The 19824-nt window shown below is 44.9% G+C and overlaps 1 protein-coding gene and 2 pseudogenes across 1 annotated transcript in view; 1 reads left to right on the forward strand and 2 right to left on the reverse strand.

Moving 5' to 3' along the window:
* The window catches only part of ANXA3 (annexin A3), a 30238-nt gene extending 18676 nt beyond the window's left edge, over positions 1 to 11562 (forward strand). Inside the window, exons 8-14 of the mRNA XM_066631906.1 lie at positions 6076 to 6155; positions 6761 to 6817; positions 7449 to 7542; positions 7926 to 8021; positions 9723 to 9781; positions 10377 to 10499; positions 10874 to 11562. Coding sequence (XP_066488003.1) covers positions 6076 to 6155; positions 6761 to 6817; positions 7449 to 7542; positions 7926 to 8021; positions 9723 to 9781; positions 10377 to 10499; positions 10874 to 10951 — 587 coding nt within the window. The 3' untranslated portion in view covers positions 10952 to 11562. The remainder of the gene's footprint in view (positions 1 to 6075; positions 6156 to 6760; positions 6818 to 7448; positions 7543 to 7925; positions 8022 to 9722; positions 9782 to 10376; positions 10500 to 10873) is intronic.
* Positions 9190 to 9308, reverse strand: LOC136656703 (5S ribosomal RNA; annotated as a pseudogene).
* Positions 11563 to 11751: 189 nt separating the features above from the next.
* Positions 11752 to 11873, reverse strand: LOC136656217 (5S ribosomal RNA; annotated as a pseudogene).
* Positions 11874 to 19824: the final 7951 nt, after the last annotated feature.

Raw genomic sequence — 19824 nt, forward strand, 5'->3', positions numbered from 1 at the left:
TGTGTTTCAGCTCCTTGACCTTTCTTAGCAAGCAGATGCTCTTTGAATGCCAGCATATTTGGCACTGAGAATATTTAATACAATAATAGCCTCTACAGTGAGTCTATCAAATTCAGAGTGTTCTGGCACTGAAGTAAATAGATAAACACTTAATTCCTCTAACAACAGAGTCATGTGCCTGACCCTTTTAAATTTCGTTGCTTCATCTCTGGCAGAGCTCATTACAAGGCTGGTTCGAGCCCCACAGGGTGCTAAGCTCTTTAACCAGGGAACCAATTTCCTCTCTATCCAGCCAACGCTTGATTGTGTTTTCTGTCACAACAACAACCAACCACACAGGGAAATTTAAAAAAAGCATACTTTTCAGAATCTGTCCAATTTCACAGTTCAGACTTTGATGGTGAAATTGAATCCCCAGATTTGGCCTTTGAATTTTGGAAGTGACATTGGAGATTTCAGCGTCTTGGTTATTGCTCTGCTTTCTTAGACTGGTGGATGAACAAATGAGTGAAGATGGTCTCCAAAACTTCTTAACAGTGTTTAAGAATGGGCATGTGGTGGCCAAAGGCAGCAGCTGCCCAGAGGAAATTTGAAGAATCTTCACTTTCACAATTCACAAGTATTTCAACTTCATTCCCCCAGCACTGGCAATTTGTCCTTTGTTTTTCAGCCATTCCTTAGGAGTGAGGGCTTTGAAAATATTGGCACTTAAAAAAAAAAAAAAAAAAGGAAGCTAACTCTGTTATGGATTTTCTTTTCCCCCTTGACAGCTCAACTAGTGAGGATTTTGTATGTTGAAATATTCAGGGTCAGTTGTGCTGGCTACTTGATTCACAGAATTTGAATCTGGCACCCTTCTCCTTGGATAGTCCACATAGGGCCCAATCCTATCCAACTTTTCAGCACCAGTGTGTACCCGAATGGACACACACACGATTCTTTGGATTTTGGAGAGGCAATCAAACAGGCGACAGGAGAATTCAAAGGACTTCTTATATTTACTCTCGTTTGCAAACGGGACCCTCCACAAACACACACACACACACGTGGAGAGACCCCGGAGAATTACAATGATCCAGGTTTTATAGGGTAGTCTAGGTAGGGGAGGGGGGACAAGAGCACACAAAGAGAGCAAAACACATCACAGACATTTGGCATTGTTATCAGATCAACATCTTGATCCTCAGGATGTACAGGAGGGCAATTCGATACGCATCGGCAATTTGTTCACAGAGATATCCATTACAAAGGATCTGGTACTCTATGCATCCCTTTTATTTGCTTATGGCTCTTATTTATGACTGTCTGTTTACCCTTGTGAATGTATACCACAGTTAGCCTGTTCTCTAAGAGGGATTTTAGATGCTGGCTTTTGGTCAGAGAAGAGCCTTATGGGTGAACTGGGCATCTTGGGATATTTCCATATTGTGAGCTTGGTATCATAAGAACATAAGAACATAAGAACAGCCCCACTGGATCAGGCCACAGGCCCATCTAGTCCAGCTTCCTGTATCTCACAGCGGCCCACCAAATGCCCCAGGGAGCACACCAGATAACAAGAGACCTCATCCTGGTGCCCTCCCCTACATCTGGCATTCTGACTTAACCCATTTCTAAAATCAGGAGGTTGCGCATACACATCATGGCTTGTACCCCATAATGGATTTTTCCTCCAGAAACTTGTCCAATCCCCTTTTAAAGGCGTCTAGGCTAGACGCCAGCACCACATCCTGTGGCAAGGAGTTCCACAGACCAACCACACGCTGAGTAAAGAAATATTTTCTTTTGTCTGTCCTAACCCGCCCAACACTCAATTTTAGTGGATGTCCCCTGGTTCTGGTATTATGTGAGAGTGTAAAGAGCATCTCCCTATCCACTCTGTCCATTCCCTGCATAATTTTGTATGTCTCAATCATGTCCCCCCTCAAGCGTCTCTTTTCTAGGCTGAAGAGGCCCAAACGCCGTAGCCTTTCCTCATAAGGAAGGTGCCCCAGCCCCGTAATCATCTTAGTCGCTCTCTTTTGCACATTTTCCATTTCCACTATGTCTTTTTTGAGATGCGGTGACCAGAACTGGACACAATACTCCAGGTGTGGCCTTACCATAGATTTGTACAACGGCATTATAATACTAGCTGTTTTGTTCTCAATACCCTTCCTAATGATCCCAAGCATAGAATTGGCCTTCTTCACTGCCGCCGCACATTGGGTCGACACTTTCATCGACCTGTCCACCACCACCCCAAGATCTCTCTCCTGATCTGTCACAGACAGCTCAGAACCCATCAGCCTATATCTAAAGTTTTGATTTTTTGCCCCAATGTGCATGACTTTACACTTACTGACATTGAAGTGCATCTGCCATTTTGCTGCCCATTCTGCCAGTCTGGAGAGATCCTTCTGGAGCTCCTCACAATCACTTCTGGTCTTCACCACTCGGAAAAGTTTGGTGTCGTCTGCAAACTTAGCCACTTCACTGCTCAACCCTGTCTCCAGGTCATTTATGAAGAGGTTGAAAAGCACCGGTCCCAGGACAGATCCTTGGGGCACACCGCTTTTCACCTCTCTCCATTGTGAAAATTGCCCATTGACACCCACTCTCTGCTTCCTGGCCTCCAACCAGTTCTCAATCCACGAGAGGACCTGTCCTCTAATTCCCTTCTAATGCACTTCTAAGTATCAAGTGCAACTGCAGTGCAGCCCCAAGGTAAGGAAACAAATGTTCCCATACCTTAAGGAGGCTTCTGTGACTGCCTCCCCACCACTGGATGCAGTGCACGCCCCAGTGGTATAGCTGCGCCGGCACTGGAAAATTGAATAGGATTTGGGCCATGGTTGTCCCCATCTTTGAAAAAGGGAGGTGGAATATGGCCAAGGACGGATTGCCCAGCTATCCTAGCACATGCAGCAGCAAAACTGTATATCTAACATCTTCAATATAGACTGGAGACTTGTGCTGTTGGAGTTTACTTTGGTGTTATTTTGGTGAACTCTGAAGTTTATCTTGGTGTGGAGAAGCAGACTTGATTTTGAGAAGGTGGATCAAGAGTTAATCTAGAGTTGAGTGGAAAGGTCTGGATGGAGAACTTACTGCTTGAGAAGAGGGGGCCAATATGCATTTTTCCAAGTTGCTACTACCTTTTCATAGCAGATGCTGTGCTCTGATGCAATGGCTCTGAGCTAGTGGCTGCCATTTTCCCCCGGAAACTCCATAAGAATGATCCTGATGTCATAGTTTGCTCTGATGGAGGCTCCTAGGAGAAAATAGTGACTGCTGATGCTGGTGAAAGTGAGATTGTGTCATCATGTGATGGCATCTTTGGGGAGGGGGGTTCAGGGAACAGTGGCAGCAGCCAAAAGGAGCCATTGCTGGGAAATCCCTCCCATCTTTGAACAATTCCAACATGGTCCTCTCCATATCATCAGTTGCAAATTGGGGGGGGGGGGGGAGAATATCACTTCAGTACTAGCTGATCATTGTTGTGTATCAGATTACTTCATCTGTTAATAAACTTGGAGGTCAGAAGCCATATTTGTTCACAGCTTGGCAGCTCTTGCGCCCGACCACAGGATTTTAATTTTATCTTTTTAAGAGCAATAATTAGCATATGCTCTTAGGTTCATATCCAGCTGAAGTTACTTGTGATGACGTTCCATTGAACCTAATGAAGTCATTTATGGGGCCTTCGTCTCTGCAGACTTCAGCTGGAACCGGGCCTAGTTGCCAGACTGCTTGACAATTCCCCCCCCCCCATTGCCCTCCCCACCACTTCTTCCAAATTGCGTGAGTTCAGAGGCGGTTCCAGGGAAAGAATTCTGCTGCTTTTCAGAAAGATGAATGGCTAAGCTGTAGAGAAGCTGACCAAGATGGATGGGAAAGTTTAATACAGCCAGCCCCAAGAAGTATATACTTGGAGTAAGTACAGCTCTTGTGCAGCCTCACTTTGATTAGTATCTGGAAGATTTATGGCTGTTTGCCTGGTGAGTTGGATAAATCCCAGCACTGGAAGTGGAGTTCATGTCCTGCTCCAGCGCACTGTATTCTAATGGGAGTCCTGCAGTCTGAACAAAGCAAGTACACACCAAGAACAAGCTTATTGAACCATTATGGACTTGTTTGGAAACCTCTAGCCTGCTCGTATTGTGAGTGATCACCACTCACTCGCACAGCGAGTCCTGTAAAGGGAAAGCACACTAGGTTGGAAAGACCTGGAAAGAGTCGTGTTTGGTATTCATAAAGTGCTTTCAGACATTCAAAGCATTGCAAGGACGTTTGCACTATCTTGTTTGCTTTATAACAACCCTGTAAGGTAGGCCAGTATTATTATCCCCATTTTACAGATGGAGAACGGGGGGTGAGAGAGAATGGCTTGCCAAAGGCCATCTAGTGAGAAAATCAGAATGTCAGATGAGATTACAATAATGGCTAATTTTACAAGTGCCGCCGCCTAAGGAGGTACGTGGGGCGGCGGCAAGAAATAGGGCCTTCTCAGTAGTGGCACCAACGTTGTGGAACTCCCTTCCCCTTGACTTGAGAATGGCTCCCTCTCTGGAGACTTTTCGGCAAGGCCTGAAGACCTTGTTGTTTAATCAAGCCTTCTGACTTCATGGCCTTTTTAACATCTTTTATACATCTTTTAGTTGCTTTTTACGGGCTTGATTCCTCTAAGTACTGCTGCTTTATGCTCTTTTATTCTGACTTTTATCTGACTACTGTTTTTATGGGTTCTGCTAATGTGTTTTTTAATGTGTTTTTATCTGTTTGTGAAATTATGTTTTAATCTGTTTTATATGTTGTTAGCCGCCCTGGGTCCCTTTGGGGAGAAGGGCGGGATAGAAATAAAGTTTTATTATTATTATTATTATTGTTATTATTATTATTAATGACTTGTGGGATGGAGTTGCAAGAAGCTAGGTTGCTCTGGAGCGAAGCTCAAGTTCCACTTGACTATGAAGCTTCTTGAGTGGCAATTGTAGTTTCTCCACAAATTGTCTTCACGGGATCCTTGTGAGGATACAATAAGATGCTCTGGGTGCCTGTGGAAATGTGACATACAAATGCAATTAAAGACATGCCCTTTTCTATAGCCCAGTGGTTCTCACACATTTAGCACCGGGACCCACTTTTTTAGAATGAAAATCTGTCAGGATCCACCGGAAGTGTTGTCATGACCAGAACTGACATCATCAAGCAGGAAAATTTTTAGGAATCGTAGGCTGCAATCCTACCCACATTTACCCAGGTCTAAGTTCCATTTACTTTTATTGTTAAAAGTACATACAGATGAGCCTGTTAAAAGTACAGATGTGCAACATTTCCCCAAATGCAGTCACATACCACAGGGGCATCAAGTCTAATATATTAAAAATAAAATATTGAAATGAATGGGGACCCACCTGGAATTGGCTTGTGACCCACAGTTTGAGAAACACTGCTATAGCCAGTTGCTATTAAAGATATCAGTTGCACTGCTGATTTAAATGGGAGGTGCATCTGTTTTTGTTCAGTATGCAAACAAAACTGCAGTACGTAATTTTTTTTATGCCATTATTCACCGTCCCTAGGACTGCAGCTATCTAATTATCTTCTGCACAGAGATGTCATTAAATTCATGGAGAGAGGGCGACATTTCTCTTCAGTGTTTAGTTTCATTTCACCAATAGGAAGGCGATACCTGTGCAAATGGCAGGAGGTTTGTGGGGTTGAGGGGCTGGTGACTATTAATCCTCTGTGTAGTTGCTCAGATCTTTGCTATGTCATCAGCTCCATGTGATCTTTACGTAGCCCTGGGGACTAGGGCTACATAACAATCAGCAGTCTTGATGGCAACACAGAATTTGATGGAACTAAATTCTGAAAATGAGCTCAGGGCAGTCTTTCTGGACATCAATCTCACATGGGCTGGATGGTGGAATCCCAAGGGTCTCAGTGAGATCAAAGATGGGGATGACCTTTGGGGGGATGCCCCCTGGCTTTGCTGCAGTTGTGCTTCTGCTGCTCCTAAATATTAACTATTGCTTTTGGTTTGGGCAGATGTCACTGACTCTATTTCGTGCGTCTGTTGGTTTCTTTCAGTTTATAAGAAGAGCCTGGGGGACGACATCAGCTCTGACACTTCGGGTGACGTCAGAAAAGCCCTGTTAACTCTTGCCGATGTAAGAGACCCTCCACATCATGTGTTGCCTAGATCATGGCGCACCTTTCTCGTGCAAATGTCACGTGAATGAAATGGCCCTCTTTGGTTGGTCATAATTTGGTTCTGCTGTGGTTCCATAGATGCCACTAGTCTAGCAGCAAGTGTTGGGAGCTGTATCCTAGGATCTCCTACTGCCAGGAAGTCCTGCTTGCTGTAACAGCATGCTCAGAAAAAGACTTATTTCCATGACACATTGTGCTCTGCATGTGGTGGTTTGCAAAGGGGACCTGGTGGCTCTCGCAAATGTGCAGTCTCTTTGAAGGCTTCTACTGAATGCCAGCCCCAGCTTGGAAGGTAGGGAGCCTTTTCTTCCTTTCTCTGGAGGTGGTCTTCAAAAGGGCCTATGTGACCTTGGGAACTGGCAGTAGGAGGATAGTGGTGGCATCAAGAAATGGATTATTGCACAAATATGTTCTCCAGTCTCCTTTTGCAGTGGAAACTCAGTGTGACACAGCTGTTCCCGTGGTTGCTTGGGAAACGGGGTGTGTGTGCCAACCTCTGGTTCATCTTAGTGTACTTCTTTCTTCCTTATTTTTAACTTGTCACTTTTCTGTATTTTGGTAGGGCAGAAGAGATGAAAATCAAAGAGTGGATGAACAGGTTGCAAAGAAGGATGCACAGGTATGGCAATTTTAGCCAGCCATAGAATTTCGTCATGGAACATTTCCTGACTCTTAGGAGGTTTTATCTATCTTTCTGAGCAGGCTGTTTGCAGGGCTACGATGTATATGCTATATAAAATGCTTGTCCCTCCATCTCCTGTCCCTTTCCAGATGCAAGGGAGGGCACCAGGATGCAGGTCACTTGTTGTCTTGTGTGCTCCCAGAGGCATGTGGTGGGCCACTGTGAGATACAGGAAACTGGACCAGATAGGCCTGATCCAGCGGGGCTCTTCTTATGTTCTTACTGTAGAGCTGGAAAAGGCAATTGGAATTGATTTGTAATAAATCAACATGTGTAGGTTTGTCTGCATGTTTGTCACAATGCATCCTTCTGGTGTTGCTAGCTGATTTTTTTAAAAACAGAATTAAAAAGTGATTTCAAGTTTTTCTTTCTCGAAAATCAGTTGTGGAGGGGACAAATTCAGATACATTCATGTGACTTGACTGTGTTGGAAATGGTAAGGTGAAAAACTGGTCTGTGGTTGCCCTGGAAAGGGATATTATGTCAGAATGCTGAGAAAAGAGTTTGGACATTGCAAGCCTGAAGGGAGAGGAGCAGGAAAGCCATGAGATCCTTTCGTATTTTCTAGATCCTTTACCAAGCGGGTGAAAAGAGATGGGGGACTGATGAAGACAAGTTCATTGAAGTTCTGTGCTTCAGCAGCTTTCCTCAACTGAAACTAAGTAAGAAATAAGTGGCGACCCCCATTGTCGGAGCCCGCCTTCAACCCTTTTGGGACATTCTGTAAATGGGGGTGCCACCCACAATTATGGAATGCTCAGGAATATGCCCGCTAGGGCTGGCCACACTTTATGCCAGGAGTCAGCAACCTTTTCAACAAAGGGGCCAGATATTTGGTGGTGACATCATCACAACAGTGCCATGTAACTGGATTGCTGAGGTCTCAGAGAGGGAGAGAGAGAGAGAGAGAGAGAGAGAGAATGCATTAAGGAATTTGTGCAGCTTTGGGTTTAGAAATAAGGGTGCCTTGAACAGTTTTTGTTCTGAATTTTTTAAGTATGTGCCACTTACAGGCAGGTCATTCTTGCCCTTTATCATTTCTAAGCCTTTGACGAATACAGAAACATCAGCGGAAAGAAAATAGAAGATAGTATACAGAGTGAAACATCGGGACATTTTGAAGACCTACTTTTGGCCATTGGTAAGAAGCCTTAAGAGAAGCTATCGATATAATGTAAATGCCTTTTAGAAGATAATCCATCACTTTCTACCTATGCTCTGTGGAGGGTATTCACGGAATTGTGGGGATAAAATTGAGGTGGGGGGAGCTGTGTACAGGATCCTGAGCTGCTTGGAGAAGGGTATAAACAGGGATGGGAACTTGAGTCAGGTGACTCGAGTCAGAGTCGCAAAAACACTTGTTTTTTGCTGACTTGTGTACACTTGAGTCAGTCGTGTCAATGACTATGGCATTGATTCGAGTCTGATGCCACTGACTCCCCACGCGTGCAGGCTCAAGTCTGTCTGGGTGTGCTTGCTTACTATTTTTTTGTGGTGTGAAAGACCTCGTGGGGCCATCATTCAGACTGGGCAAGCAGCAGGGAAATTCCAGCCAAGAGGCAGTGAAGGGTTAATGTTTTGGTTTTGCATTGAGTGTTGGGGGGAGAGAGGCAGGAGCAGACTTTCTTGTCCATCTCTGAAGGAACCGATGATCCTTGGATGAAGGTTTATTCTGTGGACAAGTGAGGGGAGAAGGTGGGGGGTGGAAGAGGCCGTTCTTAGTCATCCAGGGGACATGAATGACATTGAATGACTAGTCACAATGGGACTACTATTGAATAGAGCTGCAAAGGATTGGGTTGTACTACTAAGCCTCCCAGCTGCTGACCTGACCCTTCTCCCTCTTGCCACTTCTGTTCACGCTCTCACACGGTTTGTCCCACCCCTTCCCACCTTGTTTACAGATGGGATGGGGACATCAGGAGAGTATTAAATGAGAACTCCCACACACACACCCCAGCAGCAGGTCCATTTTTTTTTTTTATGGAAAAGACTCAGGACTTGAGTTTTTTAGAGTTCCCAGAATGCTTTGAGTGACTCAGAAAATCCGCTTGTTAGAACTCATTTTCACGTCAAGTTAAAGGAGGTGGAGACTCATAACTGACTTAAGTCAAGCCATGCTGGATTTGCCCATCTCTGGGTAGAAATATGTAAAATAAAGTAATGCGCAACTCCCAACTTCACCTGGTTGGCAACCTTCAGTCTCGAAAGACTATGGTATAAGCCTACAGCACCCGGTATTCCCAGGCGGTCTCCCATCCAAGTACTAACCAGGCCTGACCCTGCTTAGCTTCCGAGATCATGGTATAAGCCTACAGCACCCACTATTCCCAGGCGGTCTCCCATCCAAGTACTAACCAGGCCTGACCCTGCTTAGCTTCTGAGACCAGATGAGATCAGGCATGTGCAGGGTAACAGTGTTATACTAAAATATCTGTGTTTTCTTAATCAGGAATCTTAGTATGCCATTTGGGAGAGAACAGGAATGCTTTTGCTTAAGCAAAAATTTCCAGTTTTGTACTTGCAAAAAAAAAACAACAAAGGCTAATTATATTTGGCCATCGTTCTTTTTAGGGACATGTTTGAGGACATCTGAGGAAAATGCTCCACAAATGCAGTTAACACAATCACCCACGAGGGGGCAGTAGTAAGAAAAAAGCACTAACAAACATTGTCAACAGTGCCTGCTGGATGCTTTGCGCAGTGATGGACCTTCAAAGAGCTGTTTCATTGCATTCTTTCTGTACAGCTATGAATGTGAGCCAAAGCTTGCCCAGCCAAGAGAATACAGCATAGTGCATGGGACCAATGCTTAATATTTTTCCTTCCCCTCTTTTAACAGTTAAGTGTGCAACCAACACTCCAGCGTTCTTTGCTGAGAGGCTGCACAAGTCTCTGAAGGTAGGCACTTTGCTTCCTTACAGGGATTGTGGGAGGTAGGGTGGTGTAATGGTTAGAGTGTGGGGCTTGGCATGAGGAAACCCTGCCTTCAAAACCCTTCACAGCTGTCCAGTTGACTCAGGGACTGTCACAGGTCCTCAACTCAAGCATCTCATGGAGTTGTTGTGAGAACAAAATGCTGGGGTGTCAGCCATGCAAAGAACCCTGAGATGCTTCTTGGAGGAAGGGGAGGAGAAGATATAATCATAATGATTCATTCAGGACTGGACCAACCACATCCTGATTGAAGGTACATGTCTCCGGTAAGAGATCTGCACATCGTAGTGGACAGAGTGGAATGCAAGATTCTGGCCCACATTGCAGACAAGGAAGAAGCAGGAGAAGGGAACTTCCTGGCTGCTCAGTTTCAGATAGAGCTAGGAGTCCAGGGCGTTTAGTGATGAGTAATGCTGCAGCAAATCCGCACTTGTGTTTGGATTTTAACCTAGCTGCCTAAAGTGGCTTTATGAAATGTTGCACATCGCCTTGGCTGGTTTGAAAGTAAAGGGGCAGTTTATAAACCTGAATGACTAATCTGCCCTATTCTTGTTCACAGGGAGCTGGGACGGATGAATTCACGCTGAACAGAATTTTGGTGTCCAGGTCTGAAATTGACCTTTTGGATATTCGAGCGGAGTATAAGAAGCTGTATGGACGCTCCTTGCATTCTGATATTGAAGTGAGTCATTCTCACCTGCATTCTCTCCCCCTAGACCACCCACACCTGCGGGCATCTTATCTCCTGTGACATGGGCTGGATCCATGTGGATCCTCTGGCAATTTGCACCAGTGGCTCCGACGCACCTGACGGTGGTGGGACAATTGTACTGCTGTTAGAGAACTTGTGACAGCAGATTAGAAGATACAATCTATAGGATCGGGCCTTAAACTCCTGCTGTTCTTTCACCTTGGTTTAATCTGGCCCTTACTGCAAAGTCAGGACACTGGTTCTGCCTTAACTCCAGTGAAACAGTCATTGGTGGTAATTGGTTTTCTCTTTCCGTGGCATGAAATGCGCCTCTTCAATGTGACCCTTCTTTTTCTTCCTTGCAGTCTGACACTTCTGGGGATTACAGAGCCACCCTGCTCCGGATTTGTGGAAGAGAGGGCGAACAAGAGCAAAAGAGTTGAGCACATTTCCTGGTGCTATGCGCTGCAGTTCTCGTGATGGAGCTTTTAAATGTTTAACCAAGTGTCTAAAACTGCCAACGTTCTTTATGATCGCTTTCTCATTAGGCCTCGTAATAAACAGATGCTTATTTTAGCGCATCCCTTCTGGCAATTGATGATGTTTGCACCACACGCTGTGATTTGGAGATAGACTGTGCTTGCAATTGTACAGGCCACGTTTGCCAACACAACGCAAATCGTTGATGCCCACAAGGCTGAAATCAATTTGAAAATAGTTTGAAGATAAAAAGCTATGAATTGTATGTGTCCAGTGTCTGTCTTGGAATGTCCTTAACTCAAAAGAAACTTCTTTAATGCCTGTTCCCCCTCCTTCTATTTTTGTTTTGCAAAGTTCTAGATTTTCAGAGTGTGTTGCTGTTTCTTTGATTTTAAAACAAAGTTGTTTCTTTGTAGCTCTCAAACATGGTAGCTTTCAAGCGGTGTTGGAGGAGAGATGGACCATGATCTGACTTAATCCCAGGCAGCTTCTTGTAAAGGGAAATCCCAGTGATGGAGCACACACTCAGAATACAAAAAGTCCCAGGTTCTGTTCCTGGCATCTCTAGTTAGCAGGCACTTTTGACAGCAAAGCTGGAAAGCAAAGCTTAGTAGTTGTAGGACCCAATCAGAACATTGCTTGTAGGGCCCCAGGTTCACAGCCAAGTTCTGTAAAATCTTGGATATAAATAAAATTAATTATAGACTTTATATCTCTATAGTAGAATGGTTGGCAACCTTCAGTCTCGAAAGACTATGGTATAAGCCTACAGCACCCGGTATTCCCAAGCAGTCTCCCATCCAAGTACTAACCAGGCCTGACCCTGTTTAGCTTCCAAGATCAGACGAGATCGGGCATGTGCAGGGTAACAGTTGCTCCACAGGGTAACAGTATAGTAGAATGGAAAGCAATCAAAATGTATGCTTAAACAGTGCATGTAAGTTAATGGACCAAATTGATTTAAGCACATTTTATCCTAGATTATTGCAAGGGGCCCTTAGGGGCTGGGCCCATTTGGTAGCAATTGGTCCAACTGGCTTAAAGCCAGCCTTGCTGGCAAGATATCTCCCTAAGAAAACAGAAATACACATTCTCAGGAAGAGGAAATGAAGCTTGATGCAGACATGCTTATTATGCTCCATTCTAGATCTAGATCTGAAGCCTCAGGCTTTGCAGAAAAGAGAGAATTGTTTGAATTAAGCTGGGCTTGATAGCAACCAGAGCATGGACCTCCCAAATCCATTTTCATGTTCAAGGTTTAAATGGTAGTGCCTGGCTTCCAGTGAAGGCGATCAGCTGCAATGACCAATTGCGCTGCTTCATTTCACTGGTGCCGGTATGGGAGACCTTTTCACTGGAGTGAGGGCCACCACTATATGCATTCAATAGCACTGACCAGCAAAGTCATCCACAATGCTTGTTGTACGGTGATTTTCATTTCAACCCAGAATTTTCACCCCTTGCCAGCTGCAGACTGAAAAAACAGAAGTTGCGACTGCTTCGGTTGAACTTCTCTTTCTGTGCATTTCCTGCGCTTTTCTAATGCTGCTTTGTGACAGCTCAGCTATCTCTTGCTCTGAACCTTTCAACACTCAAGCCCAGTAATGGGGAGTTATCTCCTGTTCCAGTAAGTTCAGTTTCTTTTTTAGTGTAGTGTTTTTTGGGGGGGTTTTTTTTTGGTCCAGTTGTTCCTGCCCACCCACTCGAAAACTACAATTCCAGGTAGTGGGAGGCAAAGTAAAACTTTAGTAGTAAGCAGTTCAGTGTATTGTTGCTAGTCTTGCTGAATGTCTTGGCACTAGTTTGGGCCTGTCCTTTCCATCGGCCGCCACCAGGTGGCATCCCACTTTCAGACCCTGCTGTATGCATTTACTGGAGTAAAGGTTTTCCTGGACCATCACATCAGGTTAGTGGTGGGGTGGTGCAAATCTGAATGCTTCCCTTTGACATTTGCCAAAAAAATTCCTCTCTTCCCCATATGTAAATAATGAGTAAGTCAAGTATGAGAGTGGTCTAACCTTCTTCCCGATACCAGTTTTTTGGGGCTGCAGCAGCATCTGGGGTGCAAGGATGTGTTCCCCCACAATCTTCCCAGGTGCAATCCTGTCCAATTGCTTAGCGAACATGTCCGAGAGGCTGCAATTGGGAAGACCCTGGAAAGGCACACTTGAACAGGCCTACACATGCTGCAGAATGAAAAAAAAAAAGAGCTATCCTGCTCTGAACTGCAGGAGGGGGGGGTCATATTTTTAATGTTTCCTTTAAAAAATTTATATTTAAAGGATTTCTAGACCACGTTTCTAAAAACCCAAAGCAGTGTACAACAAGTGATAAAAACATCAGGATAAAATATTGAAATAAAAACTTTCAGAAATAACAAAAGAGCAGATTAGCATATCAAACAATGTAAAGCAGTATAGAAGTTAAGAAATACCTTCCTCCCCAAAGGCCAGGTGAAACAGATATGGGTTTTCAAACCCTGCTGGAAACCATATACTGAGGAGGCTGCCCTCAGGTCTTCTGGCAGCTGATTTCAGAGGCGTGGTGCCACAACCGAGAAAGCCCTACACCTTGCTGCTATCCCCCTGGCCTCAGATGGTGGTGGTGTCCTAAGAAGAGTCCTCTGTGATGACCGCAGGGGATGTGCAGTCCTTGAGGTAACCTGGTCCTATGCTGTATATAGGGCTTTAAAGGTCATCACCAATGCCTTGAATTGGGCTCAGAAAGGAATGGGCAGCCAGTATAACCACCGGAGGAATGGCATGGGTACAACTCCACGTAAGGAGAAACCTAGCATCATAGGTTCTAACACAATCATCTCCTTGCTGTGCTAGATACATACTACACGGCACGTACAGGAAGCCTCTTTATAGTAGTGGAACATTAACTGTGATAATTTAACTGCAGTCTGAGTGGGACAGAGCATCCCACAGCCTCATTCTCCTGCATGGGTAGACCAGAGATTGCATACTGGGGGCAGGGAAGCAACATAGCTTGAGGCAACTGTGGCGTGGCAAACGTCCCCCACTCCCTGCCCTGTGGCAAGTGTAATGTGTCACCATCTCCTGCCAGGGCACCAATAACAGATACTGTCAGTGTATTAATAACTCCGTGTATCAAAAATAGAACAGATATAAATGTTTGAAGGCTTTTCTCAGCCCCTTTCTAGGGACAATGTGGCTTTGTGCATCATGGCCCTGGAGGTGCTATTCCATGGCCTACAGCGGATTCTGCCGTGGTGTTCATTCCCATCGCAAATCTTTAAAGCTTCCATTGTGCTGCTTTTGTACAGCCAGATCTCTCGTGTTTTTTTTTTGCCTCCCCGGCTGCAAGACAATCTCAATGAAGCAATTGTCCTGATTATGTCAGGCTTCTGGGAATAGGTTTGCATGAGATCTCACTGAGTTAACACAGATGGAAGCGGCGCAAGCCAGTTTGCGATTATGTTCCGATTGAAGTGTGTGGCTGCAGGATCACTGGCAGAAACCAAGGCGTTTGGCATAGCTTACGGTATTGGCCGCTGCGGGGTGTGAAGATGGAGGGTAGCGCAGAGCCTTGTTTGAAAGCAAAGGCTTTAAGAGACTGGACAAATTCAGGTCAGAGAGGTCAATCCAATGATCCATGGTCACAGTCAAAAAACGGAACCTCTAGCTTTAGGGGCTGTTGAGTGCTAGATCCTGGGGACAGCAAAGAGTGGTTGGCAGCTTCCAGGTCATGCTTTGGGGCGTCCCAGAGGTAGCTGCTGTTGGACTGCTGGTCTGCATGGAAACTGATTCTGAAGGCACTTGTGTTTCTCCATAGAAAGAAAGCAGACTTGGAGAAAGGCAGCCAAGGGCACAGACTTGCCAGAGCAGTGGCGGAAGCAGAAGAGGAAAAGAAATTGCTTGCAGGCACTACTTATTGGGTTGTGTTCTACAAACTTACCCCAGCTCCATGCCTGTTTTGCAACTTCCCATTCCATCTGTGGTAATAAACGGGCATGAATAATAAGTAGAGAACAAAGCTGCTCTGAGCATGCGCAGAGTACCTTTCTCCCTCAACTATTAAGCAACAGCAACCAGTTCAGAGTTCATTGCTCTCTGTTTAATAGAGCATTGCCCCAGCTGTTTTGACAGCATTTGGAAAACAGAAGTGGCTGTCACCTGCCCCCCTCCCCCACCTTGAGCAGCAGTAGTTCATGTTTTTGAAACAAACCGTGTTTAAAATACTTAATTTTGTAACACTGAGCATAGTCCATGGCATCACTAGGGGGTGCGAGTTACACCTGGCGATGCACACGGCAGGGGAGGGTGACACCACTACTAGCCAAAAAATTTTAAATCTTGGTATTTTTGAATAATACCATCATGTTATATATCAATCGATGCGTGATTTCGTGAGGAATGAAATGCAATGAAACAAACCACTTGCAAATATCTATCAAAAATTTAGTCAAAAAAACCAGCGGGTTGGGGCAATGGTGTATCACCATGTCCACCTGTTACCCAGCACATGCCTGATCTTGTCTGATCTCGGAAGCTAAGCAGGGTCAGGCCTGGTTAGCACTTGGATGGGAGACCGCCTGGGAATACCGGGTGCTGTAGGCTTATACCATGATCTCGGAAGCTAAGCAGGGTCAGGCCTGGTTAGTACTTGGATGGGAGACCGCCTGGGAATACCGGGTGCTATAGGCTTATGCCATGATCTCGGAAGCTAAGCAGGATCAGGCCTGGTTAGCACTTGGATGGGAGACCGCCTGGGAATACCGGGTGCTGTAGGCTTATGCCATGATCTCGGAAGCTAAGCAGGATCAGGCCTGGTTAGCACTTGGATGGGAGACCGCCTGGGAATACCGGGTGCTGTAGGCTTATGCCATGATCTCAGAAGCTAAGCAGGGTCAGGCCTGGTTAGCACTTGAATGGGAGACCGCCTGGGAATACCGGGTGCTGTAGGCTTATACCATGATCTCGGAAGCTAAGCAGGGTCAGGCCTGGTTAGCACTTGAATAGGAGACCGCCTGGGAATAGCAGGTGCTGTAGGCTTTTACCATGATCTCAGAAGCTAAGCAGGGTCAGGCCTGGTTAGCACTTGGATGGGAGACCGCCTGGGAATAGCGGGTGCTGTAGGCTTATGCCATGATCTCGGAAGCTAAGCAGGGTCAGGCCTGGTTAGTACTTGGATGGGAGACCACCTGGGAATACCAGGTGCTAAAGGCTTATACCATAGTCTTTCAAGACTGAAGGTTGCCAGCCAACCATCATGGAAGGATATGTCCCCATGAACAGCGTTCACCTGTGCAGTCAAATGCTATCCATAGGGAGGGGTGCAGTGCAGTCATGGAGCATGTCAAGGGGGACTTGCTGGCCAGCTCATGATATCTCCCCCACCACACATTTTCTTTCCGTGGATAGCAAATGTATGGAAAGGGTTTTGTTTTTTCGTTTTCCAATTTTTTCCCACCACATGCGCAAACAAATATGCCACTGAAGCCGGCAATAAAGGGTTTCTCAAACTGTGGGTCAGGACCCACTCGTGACCCAATTTCAGGTGGGTCCCCATTCATTTCAATATTTAATTTTTAATCGACTTGATGCTACCCTGGTATGTAACTGCTTTTGGGGAAATGTGACAGACCTGTACTTTTAACAAACTGCTGTGTATATTCTTTTAACAATGATAGTCAATGGGAGTTACTCCTTTTAAGTGTGGGTAGGATTGCAGCTAGGACTGTTAAAAATTTTCCTGCTTGATGTCACTTCCAGTCATGACATCACTTTCGGTGGGTCCTGACAGATTCTCAATCCAAAAAGTGGGTCCCAGTGCTAAATGTGTGAGAACCACTGCTGCAATATATTGTACCTATAGTCTAGGTTTTCAGGCTGCTTCTTAGAAACCCTTCCTTAGAAAGGAAGCAGCCCACCTCCTGTGGCCGATTTTGGGTACCACTAAAGGGCAGAAAGTAGTCTTTTGTTTATTGATACCATTTGGGGGGGGGTGTAATTTGGATTGTCTGCCACAGGCACCAAAGTTGGATCTTCTCTGTAAGTCACCATCACTTTGTCCAGGAATGGCACAGATTTCCTGAAGACAGCAGATGCCCTTGGAGTTGCTGGCCATAGAGCAAAGGGAAGGGACTTCCACAGAGCCTCCAGTGTTGCTAGCATAGAGTCGCCTGTCAAGGACAAAAGCAGTTGGCAGAGCCTTAATCTGTCAGAATTCGGAGGCTTGCCAAGGAAAGCAAACCCTTTCGTGGCTTGCGCAATGCTTGCGCTCCCCATCGATGGCCATCTGAAAACCACCTTCTGCCAGCGGCGGAGAGAAAAGGGCTACTCAGCGGAACACATAATGGACCACTTATAAACCATGCTGAGGATGAGAAGGGAGGAAAAACTGGCTGGATCACGCTGGGTGCGTGTTTTTAAAAGCCAGCTTTCCCTTACAGTAGCTGCAATCCAGCACTGTGGGTGACAACAAGATTTTAGCGGCATGTAGGAAATGGGAGCTGGAGTGGGTATCATCTGACATTTGGTTATGCTCTTTCAGTGAAGTCCCTGGTTGGAGGAGAGCAATGCAAAAAGAGTCTTTTTCATGCCTTGGTGAGAGACTCTTGCTCCATGCTTGCAAATTCCACCCACTCTTTGTTACCAGAATCCCTGGATTAGATACATTTGCTCAGAGGCCCTGGCTGGCTTTTGCAGTGAAATCCCCTGGCAAGGACCACATGCTAAACAAATGGAGCATTGCAACAGATGCGCATGAAATCTTAATTATTTTCCTACTTAGTGAAAGTGAAGGGGACCAGGGGGAAAGAGTCTACTAATATCCAGTGAATCCTGGGTTTCAGAGGGAATATTTTTAGAGAAAGATTAAGAAGTAGACTGATACCTGCTGTGGTGTTAACATTTTAGTGCCTGTAACAGACAAATCCCAAATCAAGGAATGCAACTGTGTTCAAATGTCTATAGCAGTGTTTCTCAAGCTGTGGGTCAGGACCCACTAGGTGGGTTGCAAGCCAATTTCAGATGGGTCCCCATTCATTTCAATTTTTAATTTTTAATATATTAGACTTGATGCTATCATGGTATGTGACTGTGTTTGGGGAAATGTGACAGACCTGTACTTTTAACAAGCTACTCTATGTATACTCTTTTAACAATGATAGTAAATGGGACTTACTCCTGGGTAAGTGTGGGTGCAATTGCAGCCTAGGATTTTTTTCTTGCTTGATGATGTCACTTCCGCTCATGACATCACTTCCAGTGGGTCCTGACAGATTCTCATTCTAAAAAGTGGATCCCGGTGCTAAATGTGTGAGAATCACTGGTCTGTAGTAACAAATTTTCTCTTCCTCTTCCTCCATCAGCTCTGCCTGCCCAAGAAATAGAGCCACAGAACCGGGAAAAGTCTCCCGGAAGCTGGAAGTGACATTGCAAGAGGAGAAGACCATAGTGAAGACTGTAGAGATTTGTGAATCATGAGAAAAAAAATGTCAGTGAGCCATGAGGGGGAAAAAAAGACACTTAAAATTGTTATAAATTGTAGACCTTGCTGAAGGAGATTTACGTAAACATATTTCCCTGTATAATGGTGTCTAGTCCCTGAGGCAGTTCATGGCTGAACACAGTCACGTTCTGGCAACTCCTGCGACGCCGCTGGAACCAACCGTATTGGCCTCTGCCTTTCCATTGGACCATTCCAGCGACGTGGAGAGGGGGGATTTGCTGCATGGGTAACAGCCTATCCTCCATACCTACTTTACCCAGGCTTCGCGCACTGGAGAGGACACTCTGTTCCAGAACCACCATTCAGAGCGTGACACCATAGTCTTTCGAGACTGAAGGATGCCAACAAGAAGGTGTCTGGTTGCTAGGGTTTTAATTTATTACTAAAACCAGAAGTCAGCTTCTTTTTTTTTCATTTTTTCCCCATAGAATAAATACAAATACTTTAATATTTTACTTACATCACTGAGGGCACAATCCTAAGCCGGTCTACTCAGAAGTAAGTCCTATTGTATTCAATGGGGCTTACTCTCAGGAAAGTGTGGTTCAGATAGCAGCCTGAAAGTGTTAACACAGAAATACAAAGGCTCGTGATGAAAGGGTAATTTTCATAATCACATAACCTTTGCACTTCTTAATCTTAAAACTGCCACTGCTCTTGTGACAATCATATCACCACTAACTATAACTGTTACATCTTTAAAAAAAAAACCCATACATAATTATGAACATCTAAAGAAACCTGAAATCTCTGTGTAAGTTATGACCATTTACATCAAATTTATTACTTCAAATCCTGGGCACTTCATCTTTAATTCAATATTCAGGAAGTGAAATACTCTTCCTCAGTACAAATTCATAATACTGCTTTTCAGGGCTTATTAGCCAGGCTGTCATTTTTACTAACGACTCTGTTTTTCATAATTCCTTTAAATAATCCTCTCCTGTTGGTCTCCTTTCGTCCTTCCATTTTTGGGCAAAGTCTATATGTACTGCAGACTAAAATTCAATAAATAAAGCAAAGGATCTGCCTTCAGCAGAATTTCCAAAATTTCATTTACGGATCTGATTAACATTTCTCAATAACGAACTGCTCTGCCACAAAACCACCACGTTTGAATGAAATACGCTCTTTCTTCATTGCACTGCTTGCAACGGCTTGACTCAGATGTGTGCATCTTATCTTGTTTCCAGGGTGTAAGATGCCCTTGTATAGTCATCTTGCAACAGTTCCCCCTTGGACTCAAGGAGATTTCTCCCTAGGACTCAAGAAGCGCTGCTGTTTACCATAGTTATATATACTTCCACTGGACTCCAACTTAAATCCATTTTCTCTAACATAGCTAGGACAAACT

The sequence above is a fragment of the Tiliqua scincoides genome, chromosome 6 (genome assembly GCF_035046505.1).
Source record: "Tiliqua scincoides isolate rTilSci1 chromosome 6, rTilSci1.hap2, whole genome shotgun sequence".
NCBI classification, from domain to species: Eukaryota; Metazoa; Chordata; class Lepidosauria; order Squamata; family Scincidae; genus Tiliqua; species Tiliqua scincoides.